Source organism: Octopus sinensis, linkage group LG14, assembly GCF_006345805.1.
Source record: "Octopus sinensis linkage group LG14, ASM634580v1, whole genome shotgun sequence".
Lineage (NCBI taxonomy): Eukaryota > Metazoa > Mollusca > Cephalopoda > Octopoda > Octopodidae > Octopus > Octopus sinensis.
Window position 1 is genome coordinate 8,043,310 of NC_043010.1, and position 27,500 is coordinate 8,070,809.

Consider the following 27,500-nt stretch of genomic DNA (forward strand, 5'->3'; position numbering starts at 1 on the left):
GAGAGAGAAACAGTGAATGAGGGGGGGTAGGTTTAATAGACACATAGATAGATACACAAAGATTCAGATATATACATATACATATATACAAAAACATACATATGTATAGCTCACTCTCTATATCTATCTATCTATCTCTCTCTCTCTCTCTCCATATATATATATATATATATATATATATATATATATATATATATATATTTATATATATATATATATATGAGGTACACTGTTTGCATGATTTTGATGTTCGTTTATAACTGTTCCGAGATGTCAGGGCAGAGAAAGAAATATTATATATGTATGTACATGCATGTATGTACATGTAAATATATATGGTATATGTGTGTATATATCAGGAATTATGGGTTAACACAAATTGCATTGATAAAAATGAAAGATTTAGTGAAACCATAAAATGACAGTAATGAGAGACAGGCAGATGAACAGTCTTTGCTCTAAGTCTCTGTTGAATCACAGTCACATCTTTGACCTCTCATGCTTGCCAGTAGGAAATTAATTCAATTTTAAAATGATAGTGTAAATATTATATTCCTAAGGGGAATACCTTTAGCATAAATTGGCTTTACAAATTAAACATTTTATAGTCAAAATATAAGCAACAACTTCATATATGTATATACTCTTTTACTCTTTTACTTGTTTCAGTCATTTGACTGCAGCCATGCTGGAGCACTGCCTTTAGTCGAGCAAATCGACCCCGGGACTTATTCTTTGTAAGCCCAGTACTTATTCTATCGGTCTCTTTTGCCGAACCGCTAAGTGACGGGGACATAAACACACCAGCATCGGTTGTCAAGCAATACTAAGGGGACAAACATAGACACACAAAAAAAAACACACACACACTTATATATATATATATACATATATATGACAGGCTTCTTTCAGTTTCCGTCTACCAAATCCACTCACAAGGCATTGATCAGCCCGGGGCTATAGCAGAAGACACTTGCCCAAGATGCCACACAGTGGGACTGAACCCGGAACCGTGTGGTTGGTAAGCAAGCTACTTACCACACAGCCACTCCTGCGCTATATATATCTTTGGCAAATAAAGCAAATGAATTTCCAAATGGTTTAAATAAATTGCCATATATTCATGTTTTATCTTTTACCATTTCTTTCAGTCATTGGAATGTGAACATGCCAGAGCACTGCCTTAAAGAGTTTAGTCCAGGATTTCTCAACCATTTTTATCTATGGACCCCTGTTGGAACCCCACCTTCATAGCCATTCGATGTTTAAAAACTAGTTTTATAGAAACTCCTTTCAAAACTCCTATTTTGCTTATCACATATTTCCTTGTGTAGGTTGAACTACGTAAAATGTCAAAGAAAGAAACCTGATTCTTGCAATACATACCAATACATACATCAAAAGTAGAACTTTTATCAGGGGTCTTTAAAATACTATTGTGAACCCCCAATTTACCACTTTGTTGAATGGGCCCGCAAAAAATCTTATATGGAGCCTCAGGTGCCATATGGACCCCACTGGTTTAGTCAAACAAACCAACCCCTCTGCTTATTTTATAAAGCTTGGTACTTATTCTATTGGCCCCTTTGTTGAACTACCAAGTTACAAGAATGTAGACAAACCAACACCAATTGTCAAGGAGTAGTAGTGAAGCCACATGGCTCAGTGGTTAGAGCGTCAAGCTTACGATCGTGAGGTTGTGAGTTCGAATCCCAGACCGGGCTGCATGTTGTGTCCTTGAGCAAGACACTTTATTTCACGTTGTTCCAGTTCACTCAGCTGTAGAAATGAGTTGCAATGTCACAGGTACCAAGCTGAATCAGCCCCTTTGCCTTTCCCTTGGATAACACTGGTGGCATAGAGAGGGGAGGCCAGTATTCATAGGCGACTGCTGGTCTTCTATAAACAACCTTGCTCAGACTTGTGCCTGGGAGGGTAACTTTCTAGGTGCAATCCCATGGTCAGTCATGACCGAAGGGGGTCTCAGTAGAGGACAAACACAAACACAAATAAACACACACACACACATATATATACATGTATGATGGGCTTCTTTCACTTTCTGTCTACCAAATTCACTCAGAAAGCTTTGGTTGGTCTGCGGCTATAGTAGAAGACAATTGCCTAAGGTGCTGTACAATGGAGCTGAACCCAAGACCACATTGTTGGGAAGCAAGCTCCTTAACCACAGAGCCATGCCTGATTATGTTTAAAATCAATGCTAAGGTTTCAGGCTGCCACCATATACTTTCCAATGTTTTCATGAAAATGTGTTGTTTTTATATCATACAAGAGAAGTTTAATCAGTCAATTTTCATTTTGCAATAACTGTTTTAAAGCCTTATAAGCACTCAATTGAGTATCTATGCATAATGAGATCAAATCCTGCTAAGTTCAACATTGCCTTTCATCCTTCCGTTGGTTAATAATCTAATTGATCATATCCATCTTACAAATTTGAGGTTTTGTGTCTGCTAGAAAAGACCCAAGACTTCAAATGAAGTTTACCATGAAAATGAATCGCTATTGCCCCTAATTTTAAGCAAGGTGCAATGTAACAGAAAATTATTCAACTACATTATTCTATAAAAAATATTACAGCGGGAAATTGCTTAAGATTTCATCTGAATGAGAAACAATAGTTATGTTAGTGTTAAACTTAATGTTATGATTATCAAAAATCTAATTCGAAATAATTATGTGGTGAGGAAAAGACAACATTATTTCAATGACTTATAATATTGTCATTAGTTCAGTAAGTATGGAAAACAACATCGTTTTTCATTTCAGTGATGTTTCTGAGTAATTAACCTTATTGATTAGTTAATATTTTAAGCATGCCAATTTTTTCACTGCTCATCGCTCACTTGTATATTATATCATATTTTACATATTAAATATCCCAGTACGTCTCACTATTTCCATCACTAGCAATGCTTATGAGACATACCAAGAACTACATTAAGGGTACACTTGTCTGTGGATTGCTCAGCCACTTGCACGTTAATTTCATAAGCAAGCTGTTCCGTTGATTGTATCAGCTGAGACCCTCGTCATTGTAACTGACAGAGTGCGCCATCCATCCATCCATTCATCTCCACAAAGAGATTGCGAGCATTAACTATTAAAGTAATTTTAGATAAGTTCTTTGCTCCACAAGTTGATATTAATGATGAATAATAAAACAAAAATAGTGTCTCTCATCTTCCCAGTAACTCTCATTCCATGAACATATGTCTCAGACAGTCAACATCTGTTGTAGTAAGACTGTACCCTACAACATTATTGTTATTATTATTATTTATTTTTGAATATATAACATTTAAAATGTTTTTAATGTATACAAATTATACTTTGTATGTTTATAAATTGTTATTTTCCATGACCATAAAAGTGGTCATGTCTCTTGGGGTTTTCTAGCTTTTGCTGCTTTTTTGAAAATATCCATTAGAAATCATTTTTTTTATGCGCCCTTTTCAAGCCTAGCCAGCTTCATGGGCCCGCTTTCCCGGTTTCTGTGGCATATGTGTTCCCCCCAGCTGGACGGGACGCCAGTTCATCACAGCATTACTCAAGAAACAGGAAGAGAGAGTGAGAGAAAGTTGGGGCGAAACAGTACAACAGGGGTCACCACCACCCCCTGCCGGAGCCTCATGGAGCTGCTTTAGGTGTTTTCGCTCAATAAACACACACAACGCCCGGTCTGGGAATCGAAACAGCAATCCTCCAACCGAGAGTCCGCTGCTCTAACCACTAGGCCATTGTGCCTCCATTAGAACTCATTATCACTTTATAATAAGTAAGGGAATTTCTGCTTTTATAATTAACTTCTTGACATTAATATTAGCTGAAGTGAATGAGGCAAGTTGGTAGAATCATTAGCATGCCAGATAATATCTCTCTCTTTTACTCTTTTACTTGTTTGACATTTGACTGTGGCCATGCTGGAGCACCGCCTTTAGTTGAGCAAATCAATCCCGGGACTTATTCTTTGTAAGCCCAGTACTTATTCTATCGGTCCCTTTTGCCGAACCGCTAAGTGACGGGGACGTAAACACACCAGCATCGGTTGTCAAGCAATGCTAGGGGGACAGACACACAAACACATACACACACATATATATATATATACATATATACGACAGGCTTCTTTCAGTTTCCGTCTACCAAATCCACTCACAAGGCATTGGTCGGCCCGGGGCTATAGCAGAAGACACTTGCCCAAGATGCCACGCAGTGGGACTGAACCCGGAACCATGGGGTTGGTTAGCAAGCTACTTACCACACAGCCACTCCTGTGCCTATGCTTAGCAGCATTTCGTCCTTTTTTATGTTCCAAGTTCAAACTCTGCCAAGGTTGGCTTTGTCTTTCATCCTTTCAGGGTTGATAAAATAAGAACCAGTTGTGCATTGGGGTCGATGTAATTTTGTTACCCCTTCCTCTGAAATTACTGGCCTTGTGTCAAAATTTGAAACCAATATTAGCTGAAATGATATTATGTTCCATGGTTAGGTAGAAATGGCAAGAATCTGATGTTTGGAAATTTTGATTTTGATTGTCCATGAAAATAGTTATTTTTACGTTACAACAGGCACGGGCATTGCTGTGTGGTTTAAGAAGCTTGCTTTGCAACAATGTTGTTTCAGGTTCAATCCCACCATGCTGCGCCTTGGGCAAGTGTCTTTAGCCCCAGGGGCTATAATAGAAGCCTTGTGAGTGCTGTGTGAATACCTTTTTGTGAATAAACATAAAGTGTGTATGTGTGTGTCACATATTGATATGTGCAGGGGGCACGTAAAAAGCACCCACTACACTCGCGGAGTGGTTGGCGTTAGGAAGGGCATCCAGCTGTAGAAACTCTGCCAGATCAGACTGGAGCCTGGTGCAGCCCCTGGCTTCCCAGACCCCGGTCAAACCGTCAAGCCCGTGCTAGCACAGAAAAACGGACGTTAAATGAAGATGATGATGATGATGATATATCTCTGGTGTGTGTATGTGTGTGTGTGTATCTTTCTGTTTGTGTCTAGTCCATCAACCACTTGACAACTGGTGTTGGTTTGTTTACAACCCTGTAACATTGTGGTTCAGCAAAAGAAACACTTAAAATAGGTACTAGACTTAAAAGATAAATACCGAGTCTGATTTGTTTGACTAAACCCTTCAAGGCAGTGCCCCAACATGACAAATAATAGATAGCATTTAATTCATTAACAATAGCAACGTGAGTGTTTAGATAACATATGATTAAATGAATTAGATACAGGTATTGATGCCACTCAGTTTCCGAACCATTGTAAACTGACAGGTGTGCTTTACATCAATTGTTAAACTTATTCATGAATAAGACACAAACAAATTTATATGCATATGCTTAATAAATATATATTTAGCTTGACTGTGTAAATAGGCTTAAATATCAGAGCTCTCATTGCAGGATGAAGTTATCCACAAAGTGTTGATTAATGGTGTAATTAATATGCATTGTCAGTGAAAATTGGAAGTATTTGTTCAGACTTATTGCACTCTGAGTTCAGTTCCCATTGAGGTCAACGTTGCTTTTCATCTTTTCAAGAGGTGGAGATCAATAAAAAGATAACAATTCATGGTAACAAATTAGCAGAACTGTTATAGGATCAACAATGGGGGGCAGGTTTGATTAGCTGGGAATCCCCTAGTTCAGAGCCATATACTGGTGGCTCTTAAGTGAAGGTCATCCTATCTATTCATGAAGTGTTTATTGTGGGTGTTTGGCAGTTTTAGGATGCAACTGAGCTGACTTATTCAGGATCACAACATCCCACCGCATATGGGAAAGCCCTTATGAAAGATGGGGTAAACATCAGACACCACCTTTTTTTTTTTCTCTCTCTGACTGGCTTACCACAGCTATTGGTGACTCACTACAGCAGTAGCAAGTGGAGGCACAATGGCCCAGTGGTTAGGGCAGTGGACTCGCCGTCAGAGGATCGCAGTTTCGATTCCGAGACCGGGCGTTGTCTGTGTTTATTGAGCAAAAACACCTAAAGCTACATGAGGCTCCGGTAGGGGTTGGTGGCGACCCCTGTTGTATTATTTCGCTCCAACTTTCTCTCACTCTTTCTTCCTGTATCTTGTCCCCAACTTCCTATGCAACTGCTAAGCCTGGATGCGCATTCATCCATCCGTCGATGCTCTCGGTGTTGGAGGTTGACCTGCTTTCTCTTCTGCGGGTGTTACGAATAGCAAAGGACCACGTTTCGGACTTCTCCCATCTTGCGAGCTCTGGGACGAAGACTGTCCACTCAACAGCAACAGCAACAGCAGCAACAGCAAAGCAAGAACAATAAAAAAAAAACTTCTCTTACAGTGGGAACTTGGAATGTGCATACACCCCTAGACCTGGATTGCTGGGATTGATCCTACAGGTGCACTGCTCTAGTAAGCAAAGAGCTGAATCGTTATAATGTGGATATCATAGCCTATCTGAAAGAGAACTTGCTGGCAAGGGCAGTCTTTGAGAATAAGAAATAAATTACACCTACAGGGTCAAGTGAGATGCCTTTAGGATTTGTTCTGCATTTTGTGCATTCTGTTTTTCTGATGCAATCTCAAATCGACCAATAGATTGAAAGTGGAATTTAGTTGGTAGAAACTGTGCAGAAGCTCATTGCACGTTTTCACCCCTCTCTACCCTTCTCTCTCTCTCTCTCTCTATATATATATATATATATATATATATATATATATCACCAGGCCATCAGATGTTGTTACACATCGCTGGTCACAATGCGCTTCGCATTGTTTTAGCCTTCAAATGACGCCACCCCGCTGGCTAAGCGAGTAGGCCAATATATATATATATATATATATATAATAAGGTCAACACTAAAATAAGCACAGAGATTAATATGTCTGACTAAAACTGTTCAAGATGGTGTCCTAGAATTGCATCAATCCAATGAGAGAAACCAGTGTAAGAGTGCCTAAAGGAGGACCAGCAATATTAACATGATTATCTTATATATGTGGAGGCGCAATGGCCCAGTGGTTAGGGCAGCAGACTCGCAGTCGGAGGATCACAGTTTCAATTCCCAGACTGAGCATTGTGTGTGTTTATTGAGCGAAAACACCTAAAAGCTCCACAAGGCTCTGGCAGGGGGTGGTGGCACCCCTGTTGTACTCTTTTGCCCCAACTTTCTCTCACTCTCTCTTGTTTCTTGAGTAATGCTGCGATGGGCTGGTGTCGTGTCCAGCTGGGGGGAACACATACGCCACAGAAACTGGGAAAGCTGGTCCATGAGCCTGGCTAGGCTTGAAAAGGGGCAACATTTATCATTTTCTTATATATGTGGGCTATCTGACAAAGAAGTGTATTCATATAACTGCAGACATTTTCTCTCCAATGTATGTTCTGTGAGTGGAGACTTAAACATGTCTGATGTACTGCCTCTAGTTCAAGTATACAAAATCAACCATCTCAAGTTGCTAATATTTAAACTGAGGGTGAGGTGGGGTGAGAGGATTAGCAGAAACAATAGAGCATCTGACAAAATCCCTTGTGGTATTAGTTCTAGCTCTTTATGTTCTGAGATCAAATCCTGCTAAGGTCAACTTTGTCTTTTATCCTTGATGCATCAAATATTGTGTTGTCTGGAAAGTTCGTGCCAATTCTTAAAGGAAAGAAAAAGGTCAATAAATACTTGCCATTACATTTTTAATCAACAAAATATGAACCACAATGCGTTTCCATCTTCCCTTTAACTTGAAAATACCCTCTTCCCAGAATTGGGGTGTTTTCATGGCAAAGAATTCATCAAGGTATGTTTTTACATCATCCAAGGAATTAAAATTTTTACCATTAAGACTATTCTGCAGAGACCTGAATAAGTGGAAATCCGAAGGAGCAATATCTGGTGAATATGGAGGGTTGGGTAACACATCCTAGCCGAGCTGCAGCAATTTTTGTCTGCTTCCCAAAGCATCAAGTGCCATAAATGAACTTTCTTATCTTCCATTTTAAAGGGTTACAGAATAAATACAGGTTATAGGAACATAAACCTTCTTCCACGAAAAGATAGCTTAAACTGTGCTCTAAATGGAAGTGTAGTCAAATCCTATTTTATGGACTCAACCATGTTCTAAAATAAGTTGAAAGGTAAGCTACTATAAATCAGCACAAACTTTCTGGACAACCCAATAAAATAATGGTATAATACTGGGGTCAAAAATATCAACTAACCTCCTACCCCATACTTCAGGCTTTGTGTCTGGAGTGGTATCATTCATTTTACCAAAACCTTCCATCAAAAATTTATGTAATAAACTTTTGTTAAATAATGTTTCAAACAACAGCTTTGTTATCATCATCATCATCTAAAGTCTACTTTTCTATGCTTGCATAGGCCAGATAGAATTTGTACACCTCTTTCTTTTGCTAAGCCTTACTTGTTTCCAAATAAGGTAATATTTTCCTCATGGCAAGACATATTTTCATGGAAATTAGAGATTCCGCTTATATGATGGTGAGACTTGTTTATTGATAATCCCATCATGTCAAAATAAGGACACAAACATATAAACACACACAATACACACACATACACATGCACATACAACAGGCTTCTTTCAGTTTCCATCTACCAAATACACTCACAAGGCTTTGGTCAGCCCAAGGCCGTAGTAGAAGACATTTGCCCAAGGTGTCATGCAGTGAACTGAACCTGGATCCATGTGGTTGGGAAGCAAGCTTCTTATTTCTTTACTACCCACAAGGGGCTAAACATAGAGAGGACAAACAAGGACAGACAAAGGGATTAAGTCGATTATATCGACCTCAGTGCATAACTGGTACTTAATTTATCGACCCTGAAAGGATGAAAGGCAAAGTCGACCTCGGCGGAATTTGAACTCAGAACATAAAGACAGACAAAATACCTATTTCTTTACTACTCACAAGAGGCTAAACAGAGAGAGGACAAACAAGGACAGACAAATGGATTAAGTCAATTATATCGACCCCAGTGCATAACAGGTACATATTTAATCGACCCTGAAAGGATGAAAGGCAAAGTTGACCTTGGTGGAATTTGAACTCAGAACGTAACAGCAGACGAAATACTGCTAAGCATTTTGCCTGGCGTGCTAACATTTCTACCATCTCGCTACCACACAGCTACACCTGTGCTTATATGACGGGCTTCTTTCAGTTTCCACCAGTCAGATGCACTCACAAGGCTTTGGTTGCCCAAGGGCTGTGGGAGAAGACACTCGCCCTGAGTGCCACACTATAGGATTGAACCCGGAACCACATATTTAGAAAGCAAACTTCTTAACTACATAGCCATGCCTGCACCTTTTAATAAAAACAAGAATACCATAATAAGGAAAATAATGTTACTAAATCTCCACAAATTCTTGATTATTTTTACAGTTAATTACAACATATACACACAATGTATTTCATTAGAGATGTGGTCACAAAAGGGTTAAAAACATATGGTCCAAACCATAAGTAGGCAGAAGTAATTGTTAATGGAAATTTGGCTTTTATAGTGAGTAGGACAAGCAACTACCTGTGTGCGTTATAACAGGCAGATGTTTACAGTTTAGTTTGCCAGTTGTGTCTCTGTCTTTACTGCTACCAAGCCTAATATTTTAAAAGCTTTTGTTGCTTTTCCAACTTTCCACTGACATATTGCTTTATTAATGAACAAACAGGCGCATTCACAGTCATGTATGTGTATGTGCATTTATGTATGAGTGTGTGCATATGCACGGCTTATACGACAGTTTTATACAAGGAGTCTCTAACTGGTTGTTTGAGCGGCTGGAAATAGCAGTCAAAATTTCCCTTAAATCAGACCTTACAGACTTAAAAACAAATGGACATATTAGATAATGTAGTCCTATATATACCTCTGATACAGATGGGATGGTCATGGCTGGAATGATTTTGAGTGTAGGTCAGCCCGATTAGAGTTGACCTGAGGCTAAACATACATTTATATTTGTATACAAATATATAGCAGATATTTCAATAGATTTCTTTTAATTTCTAATACCTGTTTTTCCCTTTGTTAGTATCTATTCTCTTTATTCAGTTGTTTGACTACAGCCATGCTGGAGCACAGCCTAGAAGGGTTTCAACAAAGAAATACAACCCAATATTTATCTTTTACGCCTGGTACTTATTCTGTTATCATCGTGCCCCAGCATGGCCACAGCTCGTGAGCAGAAACTAGATAAAGATAAAGATGATCATTTGTTATCATCATTTGTTATCATCGAATTCTGTTGGTGTTTTATGCTGAACTGCTAAGTTATGTGATCATAAACAAACTATGTTGCCAAGCAAGGGATGGACAAACACAAATACACAGACACACACGCACGCATACCTACATACATACATACATACATGTAACATATATGTTTATAATACAGATATATAAATATATATATATGAGTGAATGGACAAACATAAGAAAGGGCACTCAACACATTTTCATGTATTATTCAAAACAGTTTGATTATCTGAATCAAACAGTTTTGAATAATAATAATAATAATGATAATAATAATAATGATAATGTGCATGAATGTACATATATATATATGAGATCATAACCTCGTGGCCTATGCCAGGGGTGTAACCAGCCCACTTATGCGTACCTTTCCTTTATTGGACACTAAACTCTGTTTGCGAAGACCTGTTGAGGCAAGTGAAATCGATTTTGAATTCGATGACTGGCATCTGTGCTAGTGGAGTGCTAAGAGCACCATCCGAGTATGATAGCTGCCAGAGCAACAAACTGGCTTCCGTGCCGGTGGCACGTACAAGGCACGATTTGAGCGTGATCATTACCAGCGTTGCCTTACTGGCACTTGTGCTGGTGGCACATAAAAAATCATTTGAGCGAGGTCATTGCCAGTGCCGCTGGACCAGCTCCTGTGCAGGTGGCACATAAAAAATACCATTTGAGCATGGCCGTTGCCAGTACTGCCTGACTGGCTCTCGTGCCGGTGGATCGTAAAAGCACCCACTACAGTCTCAGAGTGGTTGGCGTTAGGAAGGGCATCCAGCCAAAGAAACCCTGCCAAAACAGACATAAAGCAAGGGCAGCTCTTCAGTTGACCAGCTCCTCTCAAATCGTCCAATCTATGTCAGCATGGAAAACAGATGTTAAATGATGATGATGATGATGACAATGGTAGTGGTGTGAGAAGGCGGCAAGCTGGTAGAATCGTTAGCATGCCAGGCAAAATGCTTAGCGGTGTTTCGTCTGCTGCTGCGTTCTGAGTTCAAATTCCGCCAAGGTCGACTTTGCCTTTCATCCTTTCGAGGTCGATAAATTAAGTACCAGTTGTGTACTGGGGTCGATGCGATTGACTTACCCCATCTCCCAAAATTTCAGGCTTTGTGCCTATAGCAGCAAAAAAAAAAAAAAAAATGGTAGTGACATTATCTGAAAGTGAGAGATTTGGTAGCTATTTCTTGCTCATTAAGCGACTCTCTAAACGTTTCTTTCATTAACTGACACTAGCTATGACTATGGTGATGAGTGAAAGAACACAAGATAATAAGTTGTCCTTCTCAACATTCTCAGTGTGTTTACCATTCCTTGTGATTTCATGCAATTTTTCAGTTTGGAAATCTTGCTACTGAAACTTAGTCGAAGCATATCCATAATTATACACTATCTGATTATCTCTAATCATATCATCTGATGATGTACTTCCCCTTTGTGACATCTAGCATGTCTCCATGTACAACAGCTTCACATAGCTATCCGGTATATTTCGGCATGAAGACTGACTAATCTTATTAGAACGAAGACATAACATACAAATACAAATAAAATACACAAATAAATAAATAAATAAATAAATAAATAAATAAATAAATAGATAAATGAATAAAAGAGAGGAAGCAAAGAAGGTTCTTATTTCCAGCAATATGATACATTAATATCGGGTTTCATTGATACAACCTTCATTATTTGCTTCCTTCCTGTAGTTTGAATACATTATTGTAACGGTTTATATTTACTCAATGTTTATAACAAATTATTACCGTTGTTGTTGTTGTCATCATCATCATCATCATTATCATCATCATCATCATTATTATCATCATTGGTGTTGAGATATTTTTTTTGTCGTGCACCATATATTAAGTTTATTGTTTTTTACTATTGCACTGCAAACATTGCTAATTTTTATTTATTCATTTTCTCTATCATTAATTATTATCATTGTTATTATCATTATTATTATTATTATTATTATTATTATTATTATTATTATTATTATTTTTATTATTATTATTATTATCATTGTTATTATCATTATTATTATTATTATCATTGTTGTTGTTATTATTATTATTATTATTATTATTATTATTATTATTATTATTAGTTGTTGTTGCTGTTGTTGTTGTATCACATATAATACTTTTTAGCGTTTATTGATTTCAGTGTTTTAATGTAACACTTTCTAGCTGACACCGTTTTTGATTGTTGCAATAAAACAGTTTGTTGTTTATATAGTTATAAACATGATATTTTATTGTTTGCAAGACTGCTAAGTATTCAAATAAATCTCTAAATAAATAAATAAATATATAAAAAAAAAAGAAAATCTAATATACCTGGATTGGCTGGCCTTGTTATTTTTTTATTAATTTACTTTCACTTTTTTTTTCTATTTTTTATATATTAACACATTTTCTTCTATAATTTGGTAGGGTTTTTTTACAGCTGTACTATATCACCACCATCGTTATAGCTATGATATATCCTTAATCTTGTATTAAGTGATTTGCATTTTATGATGTATTTCTGTTGCTTTTTGTCATCTGATGAAACTGCGTACAGTATTGCTCAGTGTATTTGCTTGCTTGCTTGTTTATTTGTTTTTGTTGGGCGAAATAATAACTCTAGGATGATTCCTGGGTAATTGTGGGAGAAGAGCGGACCATATTTTTGACATATCTTGAATAATTACTACTATTACAGGAGATATCCATCTCTTTCCTTAGCCCATGGGATGGCTTGATTGCAGTATTGCTAGCGAAATATAACTCAGTATACTCTATGGAAGCCCATCACATGTATGGGTTTGTGTGTGTGTGTGTGTAGGTGAATGCATGGCTATGTGATTACAAAGTTTGTTTTGAAACCGTGTAGCCTGAGGTTCAATTCTACTGCCAGGAATCTTGGGCAAGTGTCTTCTATTATAGCCCAAAGTTGAGTAATGGCTTATATATGGAATTGATAAAGAGAAACTTTATGGAAGCCCATTGTATGTCATTCTCATCATCATCCCTTAATGTCTAATTTTCCATGCTTACATGGGTCAGACAGAATTTGTTGAGGCAAATACTCCATATATATATATATATGTGTGTGTATGTGTGTGTGTGTGTATTATAGTGGGGTAGGCTGGTTAATAAAGTTACCCTAGATTTCTTGCTCATGAGGGGTTTAGCCTTACAGCACATCTTCAGACCCCAAACACTGCTGGCCTGAGACCTCTTTAAAATATGAAGAGGTAAGGCCTCGTTTTTTAAGGGTAAAACCCTAGGTAATTATTTCCTTTTCCCATTGTCCATCAATCTTTGACTGTGCTGCCATCTGGCGGTCACCAAAGCACCACAGCAGAGATTTTTGGACCATGCCTGCATTTTAGAAAATTCTTCCTGGCTTTTTGGAATCTGCATGGCAGTACCACAGCCGGAAACCAATAGCCAAGGCCAAAGGGAGTCAACTATTTACCTTCGTGGGGCTTTGGTGACCACAATATGGCAGCACAGCTGAAGATTGATGGACAATGGCAAAGAGAGATAATCACCTAGGGTTTTACCCTTAAAAAACAAGGCATTCTCCCTCCATATTTTTATACGTCTCAGGCCAGTTAGCCGCTCTGGCAACGATCACACTTGGATGGTACTCTTAGCACCCTACTAGCACAGGCATAACTGCCAGTAAGGCAAAGCTGGCAATGATCACACTCGAATGGTGCCTTTTATGTGCCACTGGCACAGAAGCCGGTTAGACAAAAATCTTTATAATTTTCAAAAGTAATTGAAACAAAAGTGTATTTCAACAGAAATGTCGTAACAAAAGTGTTAAAACAGTAAGGTGTGATTTGAGGGAGATTTGACCTGCTAGGTATTCCTAGCAGACCAAGGAAAGTTATAGATGCTCTCTCACCAGTTGGAATAAATTTCATTAAAGAGATTGGTCAAGAGACAGATTGTCTTGAAGTATTTAGTTCCATCCCTTAACATATATCAATTCAAATAGCATCAGAGTTGATTTCCTCTTTCATCCTTCAGGTAGTTGATTAAGTATGAATAATTACTAAAACTGATTATACGTTGCTCCGAATTTTAGGGGCCTTTAAGAATTAGGTCATAGACTCCATGAAAAATAGACTGATTCTCATAGGAACAGATTGTGTTCAGAATTAATTTTCACCTTGTGCAATATTATTGAGCAGTTTGGTAAATTCCTGACTGCTGTAGTCATCAGTTTCATTGATTTTAAGAAGGCATTTGACAGTTTTCTCCTGGAGTTGCTGCAGAAGATTGTACAAATTTATGGCATAGCAACAGTTTTCCAACATCTTCAAACCCCTGTATCAACAATTTTTCTGCTATATTATAAAATTTTCGATTCCCAGACCCTGCGTTGTGAGTGTTTATTGAGCGAAAACACCTAAAGCTCCACGAGGCTCCGGCAGGGGATGGTGGTGATCCCTGCTGTACTCTTTCACCACAACTTTCTCTCACTCTTACTTCCTGTTTCTGTTGTACCTGTATTTAAAAGGGCCGGCCTTGTCACTCTCTGTGTCCCGCTGAATATCCCTGAGAACTACGTTAAGGGTACACGTGTCTGTGGAGTGCTCAGCCACTTACACGTTAATTTCACGAGCAGGCTGTTCCGTTGATCGGATCAACCGGAACCCTTGTCGTCGTAACCGACGGAGTGCTTCCACATATTATAAAATGAGTTGGGAATACAGAGTTTTTTTGAGATGGTGACTTGTGTTCACCAGGGTTGCATTTTATCTCTTTTCTCTTTCTTCTTTGCATCAGCTTCATTATGAAGAAGACTACGAGCAGTCCAGAGTGCAGAATAAAATAGGAAGAAGGGAGGCTGGGAGATTTTGATTTTGATGTGGATATTATGCTATGAAGCCATTAGATAGCATCCATGTAGGAAATAAGGTCCAACTTAAATGCAAACAAAGAACACACCAGACATCATCATATCAGTTAAAATGAAACACAATGAAATGATTATTTCCTCCAGTTTGCTTCCATACCAATGTATCAAGATTAGAAATAAGGATCTGGAATATGTGAATAAATTCTTGACTATGGTATGCTGGAGCAATGCCTTTAGTTGAGCAAATCGACCCCAGGACTTATTCTTTGTAAGCCTAGTACTTATTGTATCGGTGTCTTTTGCCGAACTGCTAAGTTACAGGGACGTAAACACACCAGCATCGGTTGTCAAGCGATATGGGGGGGGGACAAACACACACACAAACACACACACACACATATATATATATATATATATATATATATATATACGACGGGCTTCTTTCAGTTTCCATCTACCAAATCCACTCACAAGGCTTTGGTCGGCCCGAGGCTATCGAAGACATTTGCCCAAGGTGCCACGCAGTGGGACTGAACTTGGAACCATGTGGTTCGTAAGCAAGCAACTTACCACTCAGACACTCTTAATATTTTTCAAGTGATGGAAATATAGAATTTTACATCCAGGTAATACTTAAAAAGGCCACAGAAGTTTTCCAGCAACTCTAATCTGTTGGTCAAAAACTTCTGGAAATAAATTTATGCCTGTACATGTTTATGGTAGTACCAACATCTCTCAATGCCAGTGAGTCATGATAATGTTTAAGTCACATTCACGAAAAGCTTGACCTGTTTTGTAGGTGCTCTATATGAGCAATTGTGGAGGCGCAATGGCCCAGTGGTTAGGGCAGCGGACTCGCGGTCATAGGATTGCGGTTTCGATTCCCAGACCGGGCGTTGTGAGTGTTTATTGAGCGAAAACACCTAAAGCTCCACGAGGCTCTGGCAGGGGATGGTGGTGATCCCTGCTGTACTCTTTCACCACAACTTTCTCTCACTCTTACTTCTTGTTTCTGTTGTACCTGTATTTAAAAGGGCCGGCCTTGTCACTCTCTGTGTCACGCTGAATATCCCCGAGAACTACGTTAAGGGTACACGTGTCTGTGGAGTGCTCAGCCACTTACACGTTAATTTCACGAGCAGGCTGTTCCGTTGATTCGGATCAACCGGAACCCTCGTCGTCGTAACCGACGGAGTGCTTCCAAAAAAAGAAATATGAGCAATTCTGGAAAATTTCTTGGAGAGACCATGTTGCAAATGTAGTAATGGAAAGAGCTGAGTTGAAAAATTTTCAAGATATTGTGAAAAGAAGGATGAGGCACTTTGCTGGGTAAGTCCTGTATTCGAGAGAGGAAATGATATTATCCCATAAATCAATGGGTTGGATTAACAAAAGTAGGTGGCGGGGGGGGGGGCGGAAAATGGAAACCATGTTGTACTGGGAGCAGATCATATGCAGCAAATTAGTTATACAAGAAAAAGAGGAAGAAAAAAACAGAAAAAGAAGAAAAAAAAGGAAAAGAAAATGAGTGGCAAATTGGTGACAGAGATGGAAGAAATACTTTGCCTGGGATCCCGTTGGGATTGGGCAGACTTAAGATAAAAGATAAGAGAGCCAAGTGAGAAATCAATAATTTCTGGTTGTATCATATTTTTATCTTTCATCTTGAGCTATTATTCAATTCATAATGCAATGGTATATTAATATTGGTATTAGGGTGGGGAGTTGTCGAAAATGGTAGGGTATCAGGTATATACCTTATAATATTAAGTTACGGTTATATAAAAAGAAAAAAATAAAGAACACATTTGGTAATGTAAAAATGACATTCATAGCTGGAATGCCTTTGATTCTAGGTTAGCTCAACCAAAGCTGATATGGAACTAAATAGCAACACCAATATCAATGAATATAGAGTAAAAGTAAGGATCGTTCAGAGGTTTATAAATCCAAAATTTAAAATGCATTTAATCATGTTATATTTAAAGTATTACATTTATGTACTGTGTTCAAGTAATTGTCTTCTGAGAACGTAATTAATTGACCATCTATTGTTTTTATATTGATGAAGCAGACTGTTTACAGATATAGACGAAAATGAATTGTAAAAGGAATAGATAATAGAAAATTTTGAGTCACTTGCTTTTTGAAAAGGGAAAACATTTTACATGTTTCTATCCTTTCAGAAAAAAAAAAAAAGAAAATGCATAAACCAATCACTCCATTCAGGCCACCAAATTGAAAAACCTTCTCATGCATAATGTTGGTGGAAACATGTAGAATCCATATGCAAGACATCCTGAAACTACATGAGAGGACTACCTGTGCATGCTCTCCAGTTGCCTTTTTGGGCACACAAACACATAAATGATTGACAGAAAGGAAAAAAAATGAAAGCCGAAGATTTTGCCTTGTCTTGTCTTGTCTCTCCCTATCTTTGTTGCTGAGGGCCGGGGACCATAAATACCTGCACAGTCTCCCTCAATTGATTCTTGCCTCAGGTGCATTCAACCAGAAGCTTTCCAGTAAATTCTTCTCGGTCTTCCCCTTCCTCATTTCCCATTGATTCTTCCCTTTAGGATGTGGGGGTTGCAGTTCTGAGCCCCGATGACCTGCTAAAAATATTGCTGTTTTTTCTTCCTGGCACTCACTAGAAATTCTCCTTTTGTTTCTATTCCCTCAAGTAGAGAACCATTTGTTCAGTGGTTAATCAAGCTGATTTGTCGTACTCTTTGGTAGCACATTGTTCCAACTGTTCTCAGTTTGGCAATATTGTTTGCCCTTGTGGGCCAGCTTTCACATTCATACTATTCAACTTTAATTTGATGTTCTTGCCAAGACCCCTGTCTTTTCAGATCAAACACAGTAATTATAAGACTAATATTGCTATCCCAAGTCTCTGTCTCCTGACCCCGATTTTAAACTGCATGCTCTCCACTCCTTCCTCCCAGTGACCAGAGATAAAACTGGAATACAATCACATTTTCAACTCAATCCTACAGGAATTTCTCTATTTGTTACATTAAAACTTTGACCAATTGAATTGCACTCATAGATAAAACAAAAACTAAATTCACTGTATCTCTAATCATTCTCTCCATCTTCTCCTTTCTCTAAAACCATATGTGACATGTGACTGTCCATCTTTTTTTCTCTCTTACCATGTCCTTCTTATTTGAAATGAAGATAATTACTTGAATATTATTTGTAAATGACAACTACAATCTGTTGCTCTATACTGATGAAGCACATCATATAGAAACAGGCTGTTTGAACATTCACAGTTAGCCTTAAACCAATTATCTGTTTCTTTATTGCCCACAAGGAGCTAAACATAGAGGGGACAAACAAGGACAGACAAAGAGATTAAGTCGATTACATCGACCCCAGTGCGTAACTGGTACTTAATTTATCGACCCCGAAAGGATGAAACGCAAAGTCAACCTCGGCGGAATTTGAACTCAGAACGCAACGACAGACGCAATACTGCTAAGCATTTTGCCCGGTGTGCTAACGTTTCTGCCAGCTCGCCTTAAACCAATTATCATTGGGTAATTATCAATGTTTCATTGAAATATGTATCAAAGCATGATTGAATCTCTTGGAGATGGAAGGTAATTACCAATTAGCAATTTATTGGGGGCAGTGAAAACATATAAGAATTTGCAGGGGACATTGGATAGAACAAGGCAGCTGTTTTTTTTTATTATTTTATTTCTTTCATTTACAACCATAATTCTGGCCAGGCTGTCATTCACAACAAATGTTATAAAGTCCATCAGGAATAAACAAACATACATATGTACACGCAGACACACAGACACACACATGCACACATGCACACGCACATAAGTATATTATAATATTTTACAAGTTTCATGAGCAATGAAGAGAGTATTCAACACATATATAGCGTATATTTATTGATTAATATATAGCAGTAAAAAAAATCACTACTGGTCTATGAATAAGTTTTATACTGGCAAAGGCAGTCACAGACTAGTAGAGATCTTTAAGTACTAAACATATACACACACACATATATATATATATATCCACTTACACACATATACATATATATATATATATATATGCATATATGTATATACATACATAGATGCACATGTATATTATATTACATTATGTGTGTGTACACATGTATATATGTATGTATGTATGTATGTATGTATGTATGTATGTATGTATGTGTGTGTGTGTATGTATGAGTGTATGAATGAATGTATGTGCGTATATATATGCATATATCATATATATATATGGATATTATATATACATATATATATATATATACATTATATATATATACATTATATATATACATTATATATATATATATATATATATATTATATATAAATATATATATATATACATATTATATATACATTATATAATATATACATATATATATATATATACATAAATATATATATATACTTTATATATATATTTATATATATATATATATATAAATATATATATGTATACATCATATATATATTTACACACACACATACATATGTATGTGATATAAAATTTTAACACCTTAATTACCCATGTTTTATGCGTACCAGGAAAAGGTACGTTGGATGGATTGCTTTGGTCAATATGTATCCTTAAACCAAATATGTCTGAGCCATGTATTTTCTCATATTCATCACTGATTGGTGTTTTAAAAAGTGACAGCGAATGAAATATACTGCTGCTTCTGCTGTTGCTAAATGTTAACCATTCTGTGATGCCTGTCCCTAGATGCCGTTAACATGTCCGTGGCAATCTGTGAAGACGACTAGTGAAGTTTGGTTAGTCTGGTTGCAGGATACAGTTCTTGAGATGGTCTCCTTGTTTCTGTGTCTGTATACGGAAACCAATTTCTGTTTGCAGTTGGCACTCTCACAGGGCTCTGTCAATATAAGACATTTTTCTTAGGTATTTTGATTATTTTGTTTCAGTTTTGGTTGTGTTTTATATTTATTTATTTAATTGAATATATATTTATTTATTTAAATACAGGCTCTGTACAATGCATGCAAATGCAGTTAACATTCAATAATACTTTTGCTAAGACTTCAATGCATCTAAAACCAGGTGGGAAATTATTACTGGATAATTCAAGAAATTCTCCTCCCTATTTGTTTCTCACCACATAGAATATAGAAGAATTTCTACTGTGAACATGAAATATATCCTCAGGGCTTATCCTTCACCAAAACAGTCTTTAAACATACAAACCTAATTTAGTATACTGAAGTTTTCAGTTCTCATGCTGTGTTTGCATATTGGCAAATTTTAATGGCTTTCAAGAGAATGAAAATTAGATTATCCATGTGCAACTAAAATGCATTTTTTAAATAGCTAGGAGCTGCTTTTCTCTTGGTAGCATAATACCAATGAAGATTAATGAATCTTAAACTTGAATCAGTTCAATACTCAAGCTGTGCTGCCAAGAATTTTGGGAGTGTTTCTCCAACTTTATTCTACAGTAAATTTGGATTTGCTTTCAAACCTAAATATGCCAAGGTATACTAAATAGCTAGAATCTTCATGCTGTGTTCAAGTATTCCTAATTTTTCATAGAATATTTCGACTGTGTGCAATATATATGTTTGATATTGAGTAACCAATACAGTATATATTTCTTTACTGCCCACAAGGGGCTAAACACAGAGGACAGACAAACGGATTAAGTCAATTATATCGATCCCAGTGTGTAACTGGTACTTATTTCATCGACCCCGAAAGGATGAAAGGCAAAGTCGACCTCGGCGAAATTTGAACTCAGAGCGTAACAGCAGACGAAATACTGCTACGCATTTCGCCCGACATGCTAACGTTTCTGCCAGCTCACCGCCTTTCAGTATAGGTCCAATACAGTATAGGTCCACTCGTGTATACACACACACATAGTAGCAGCTTTCTCGTATATGAGCAAAAGCCATTGCTAGACAGAATTGTTGACATGAGTCATCGATGATGCAATGTGAGTCCCTTGTATGACTCCTGAGCCCAGCCAAATATTTACACATTCTATTGCATAATTCTATTGCATTCAGTGCTGTCTGGCAGAAGAAATGGGTGCCACAGTATGAAGTCTTTAGACATATCTTTTCAATTCTCCAACTGAGAGACACACCTTTCCACAGGTTGCACATGTTCTGTTGTGAGCAATAGCCATATCACAATTAACAAGGGGTTCTCTGATGGGTGACCAGCCTTGCATGACTCAAGCATTTTCTCCACAAATCACACACACAAAAGCAACACTCCTTCATTTTCTACAGGTTCATTTTTTAAGCCTTCTCGTCATATATATATATATATATATATATATATATATAGTATATATATATTTATATACATATATAATATATAATATATATATATTATATATATATATAAGAGAGAGAGAGAGAGAGAGAGAGAGAGATACAATATATACATCGAGTAATGAATACTGAGCAGGTCCATAGTCCATAAATATATATATTTATGGTCTATGGACCCAGAGTTTAGTGTCCAATGGGCTGGTTACACCATATATATATATGCAGGAGTGGCTGTGTGGTAAGTAGCTTGTTTACCAACCACATGGTTCCGGGTTCAGTCCCACTGCGTGGCACCTTGGGCAAGTATCTTCTACTATAGCCTTGGGCCGACCAAAGCCTTGTGAGTGGATTTGGTAGACGGAAACTGAAAGAAGCCCGTTGTATATATGTATATATATATGCGTGTGTGTGTTTGTCCCCCTAGCATTGCTTGACAACTGATGCTGGTGTGTTTATGTCCCCGTTACTTAGCGGTTCGGCAAAAGAGACCGATAGAATAAGTACTGGGCTTACAAAGAAAGTCCCGGGGTCGAGTTGCTCGATTAAGGTGGTGCTCCGCATGGCCACAGTCAAATGACTGAAACAAGTAAAAGAGTATATATATATATATATATATATATATATATATATATATATATATATATATATATATATATATATATATATGGGGGCAGGAGCTGCGGATCCATAGCCTATTTCTGAGTCAGCAGGTATAAATTAAAGGAAGAGGAAAACAAAACCAAGGCAGGGCAAGTTTATCAGATCATTTGAATTATTTGAATTATTATAATGGTGAATCGAAGTAAGCAAAAGTAAATAATAATGTCTTACAGCTATTTCTGGGATATCCCAGATAATGGATCAATGGGTTGATCCATATTTTTGTATATTGAGATATCCCAGAAATAGTTATAAGACATTATTATTTATTTCGATTCACCGTTATAATTCAAATAATCTAAATGATCTGATAAGCTTGTCCTGCCTTGGATTTGTTTTCCTCTTCTTTCAATTTATATATATATATATATAGAAAATAGTAAAAAGTGAAAAACTACAGAAGGCTTGTTTTAAAAGGTTAAAAAATATATACTTGAGTCAATATGTCTGAAGAATATTATAATTTTTTTTCTTACAATGACATAGTTTAGAAGAAATGATTTCTTCTAAACTATGTCATTTTCACTTTTTACTATTTTCTATATATTCAACCACGTGCTTTCACAAACCAACTTTCTCATCTCTCTCTCTCTCTCTCTCTATATATATATATATATATATATGTATATTAGGCTCTGTGTGTATATGTATGTATATATATATATATATATATGAAATATAAAATATAAAATATAAATTAGAGATAAAACCACTATTATGCAACTCAAACAGTGATAAATATAAACCAATACATAAATAACAAATAATATATATTAATTTTTTTAATATATAACTTATAACTAGATCAATACATAACTATTTATGTATTGGTTTATGTCTATCACTGTTTGAGTTGCATAATAGTGGTTTTATCTCTAATTTATATATATTATATATTTATACTGTGAAATTTGATTTAATACTAAATTGAATTTTTCCCTGTAAGTTAGGAGTTATACTCCCTAATATTATATATATATATATATATAACTTAAACATATATATGTAGGAAAAATACACATGCACACACACACATATCGCACACTCAAACATAAACACACACGCACACATATATATACATTCAAACATACACAGACACATTGATAGATCTATATAGACAGAGAAAGGGACATGTGGGCAGAGAGCTAGAAAAATACATGAGACAGAGAACTATAGATAAACTGACGGATGTATATGGAGAGTGAGAGAAGAAGTGACTGACAGAGCTCTATGTATCAGTATGCGAGTATACATGAGTGTATACATAAGTGTGTATAAGAGTTGCTGCGTGTGTATGCTTGTGCAGCAGATTAACTGTACTGTACCTATGGTTTGAATGCCTAACCTTGGCACACGGTTTTGTGCTGAATCTGTTTGGACATTATAGTAAGGTTGTAGTTATCTGAGGAATGTTCAGCCATTTAAATGACAATTCAGGGACAATTCAGAAGAAATATTGATTGAAAAATGGCAACACTCAAACACTCATTCAGGAAAACTGGTGAGAAATCCATTCGTATGTATACATGTATGCATTTAAATATTATATATATATATATATATATATATATATATATATCTATATATATTATATACATGCACATACAGAGAGAGAGAGAGAGAGATACACACACACACACACACACACACACAAATGTATATATTATATATATTCCAGCATGGCTACAGTTAGAATGACTGAAATAAGTAAAAGAATGTATATATATGTGTGAGTGTGTGTGTGTGTATACACACACACACATATATATGTAGATATACACACACACATATACTTATATGTTTGTATATATATATATATATATACACATACATATGTATTTATGCATATATTTATGTATATAGGTATGTATACATACATACATACATATATATATATATTGGTTGTATACCGTCAACTTAACGTGACAGTCCCGTATGGGAATTACATCACCACTGTTTAGCCCTAGGGAGCATCGAACGCTTCCTGTCAGCTTTGACATATTTTTTTTCCCTGTATCCTTATGTCCTTATGTAAGGAAAAAAAATGAAAAAATTGAAAAAAAAATGTGTCAAAGCCAACAGGAAGGGTCGATGCTTCCTAGGGCTAAACAGCGGTGGTGTAATTCCCATATGGGACTGTCACATTAAGTTGACAGTATACAACCACTCTATTGCTCCACCACCGCTCATGTCTTTCTGAGACATTTAGAAATTCAATATTTATATATATATATATTGATATATATATATATTTATATATAAAAAATGTTTGTATAGATGTATTATATATATGTAAAATCTCATACAGCCTATACAAACTTGAAAATATGAACACCTTGAAAATATTGATGACGATGATGATGATGAAAATGTTATACATACATATATGCACACATCAACACACATGTATTTGACCCAACAGACACACCAGCTACCCCAATAAGCAATAATATGATAGATTAAGCAACAATTATGGATATAAAGACAGGAAAATACCCTGGTCGATCACCAGTGAGATGCTTAAAGTATCCGGCGTAATAGGATATGCCCCAGTCCCCCATATAAGTTAATCAGTTTGTACAGGAAAGTCTTATACTCAATGTCTTGGGTAACAATATTATGGTCTACTTTTACAATTGTAAAGGAGTTGTCTTAGACAGCAGAAATTACAGAATTACCAAATTGCTACAACAGGTTCTGAAAATCTATTCAGGAGGATCCGGTCAGCCCAGGGTTATAATAGAAGACACTAGTCCCAAGGTACCATGCTGAAGAACTGAACCTGAAGCCATATTGTTCAGAAGTGACCTTCCTAACCCTTTCAAAGAAGTTCAGTTCCCAACCATATATATGGATGTGTAATGTCAGTGTGCACACACGACTGAGTATAAGCACCCTGAGAGAAATGTTAGACATAAGAAACATCGGATGTGGCATGCAAGTGAGACGTTTGTGTTGGTATGGTCATGTACTACAGATGGATGAAGAGAGTTATGTGAAGAAGTGCCACTCCCAAACAGCTGAAGGAATCAGGGGTAGAGGTAGACTCAGGAAGATATAGGATGAGGTGGTGAAGCATGACCTTCAAATGTTGGGCCTCACAGAGGCAATGACAAAAGACCGAGACCGCTGGAGATATACTGTGACTGCAAAGACCGGGCAAATAAAGTGAGTTCATGGCTGTGTCCTATACCAGTTTTGCATAACCAGTCCCAGCCCATTCAAGAGTACCTTGGATTGTTGGACAACCTGCTGTGCTTGAGGAAACCTATTGAGTCAAGTACATCAACATCAAAATGAAAATCAAATGGAAATTGTACTTGTGATACTCATGCCGATGGCACGTAAAAATCACCATCCGAACGTGGCCGAAGCCAGCGCTGCCTTGACTAGCTTCCATGCCGGTGGCATGTAAAAAGCACCGACTGGTTGTGCCCATTGCCAGCCTCCTCTGGCCCCTGTACCGGTGCACGTAAAAAGCACCTGCTATGCTCACAGAGTGGTTGGCATTAGGAAAGGGCATCCAGCTGCAGAAACACAGCCAGATCAGACTGGAGCTTGGTGCAGTCTCCTGGCTTCCCAGAACCCAGTCCAACTCATGCTAGCATGGAAAACAGACGTTAGATGATGATGATGATGATGATGATAATGATGATATATATATATATATAAATATATATATATGAATAACTTTTGCTGATTCATGGAATGAGATGCGTAATACTGGGGTGAGAAATGTTATGTTTTATTTGACATTAAAACAAATAAAATCATTTCAAATACTTAAATGGCTGACAGGTTGTCACAGAAACAAATGAAATACTTAGAGTAAATAAGAAATCATTTTTGAGAAAGCCTCAACATCATTTAATGTCTGCCTTCCATGCTAGCATGGGTAGGACCATATTTGGTAAAAAAAAAAAAATTCCGGAGTGTATCAAGTAGTGTTTCTGAAAATGTGGCCATTTGGCTAAATATTTGAACCCAATCATAGTGGTTGATCATCTGGTTTGATCATGGCTTATTGATTGCTTAGTTGTTGATGAAATTAATAATTTGTTATGATATATTTAATTTTTTATACTTACAGGCGCAGGAGTGGCTGTGTGGTAAGTAGCTTGCTAACCAACCACATGGTTGCGGGTTCAGTCCCACTGCGTGGCATCTTGGGCAAGTGTCTTCTGCTATAGCCCTGGGCCGACAAATGCCTTGTGAGTGGATTTGGTAGACGGAAACTGAAAGAAGCCTGTCGTATATATATATATATATATGTATGTGTGTGTGTGTTTGTGTGTCTGTGTTTGTCCCCCTAGCATTGCTTGACAACCGATGCTGGTGTGTTTACGTCCCCGTCACTTAGCGGTTCGGCAAAAGCGGTTCGGATAGAATAAGTACTGGGCTTACAAAGAATAAGTCCTGGGGTCGATTTGCTTGACTAAAGGTGGTGCTCCAGCTTGGCCACATTCAAATGACAGAAACAAGTAAAAGAGTAAGGATATGCTGAGAAGATAAACAAAGCCATGGCTGTACACATTAGAAAACCATAAAGATGACTTTGTGGTCCCCAAAAAGATAAACTTCTCTCACCTACATTAAATATACAAAAATACTTCACTTAGATTGAATGCCTGGAAAGGGAATACAACCACAATACTGGTGATTTTGATACTCTTTTCACTTGTTTCAGTCATTTGACTGTGGCCATGCTGGAACACCGCCTTTAATCGAGCAACTCGACTTATTCTTTTGTAAGCCCAGTACTTATTCTATCGGTCTCTTTAGCCGAACCGCTAAGTGACGGGGACGTAAACACACCAGCATCGGTTGTCAAGCAATGCTAGGGGAACAAACACAGACACACAAACACACACACACATACATATATATATATATATTTATATTATATAGAGGGTACTATTATTCATAGGTACCGCACGCTAGGAGGGACTTTTGCAGTCAAAACTTTTGACGTCTCACTGCAAAAGTCCCTCCTAGTGTGCGGTACCTATGAATAATAGTACCCTCTATATAATATAAATAAGTATTTTCAAAGTTGAAAAAATTTACAGATTTTTTCTCTTACGAGGTTTTTCACGCTAACTACTGATAATTTCTTATAAAGATTTTATCCTTATTTTTAAATATATATATATACATATTCACGACAGGCTTCTTTCAGTTTCCGTCTACCAAATCCACTCACAAGGCATTGGTCGGCCCGGGGCTATAACAGAAGACACTTGTCCAAGATGCCACGCAGTGGGAACTGAACCCGGAACCATATGGTTGGTTAGCAAGCTACTTACCACACAGCCAATCCTGCACCTAGTAAGTAAGG

At 37.1% G+C, this 27,500-nt stretch overlaps 1 protein-coding gene across 6 annotated transcripts in view; it reads right to left on the bottom strand.

Moving 5' to 3' along the window:
- The window catches only part of LOC115218741 (protocadherin gamma-C4), a 454,793-nt gene that overhangs the window by 205,899 nt on the left and 221,394 nt on the right, over positions 1 to 27,500 (bottom strand). The window contains exon 3 of one of the 6 annotated variants that reach the window (XR_005001783.1): positions 19,748 to 20,079. The exons of 4 other annotated variants lie outside the window; for them this stretch is intronic. Coding sequence is in view for 1 of the 2 variants with exons in the window: in XM_036508601.1 (XP_036364494.1) it covers positions 19,966 to 20,079 (114 nt within the window). In the remaining variant the exon portion in view is untranslated. Of the gene's footprint in view, positions 1 to 19,645; positions 20,080 to 27,500 lie in introns of those variants that run through there. One more of the 6 variants, XM_036508601.1, reaches the window with a different exon arrangement.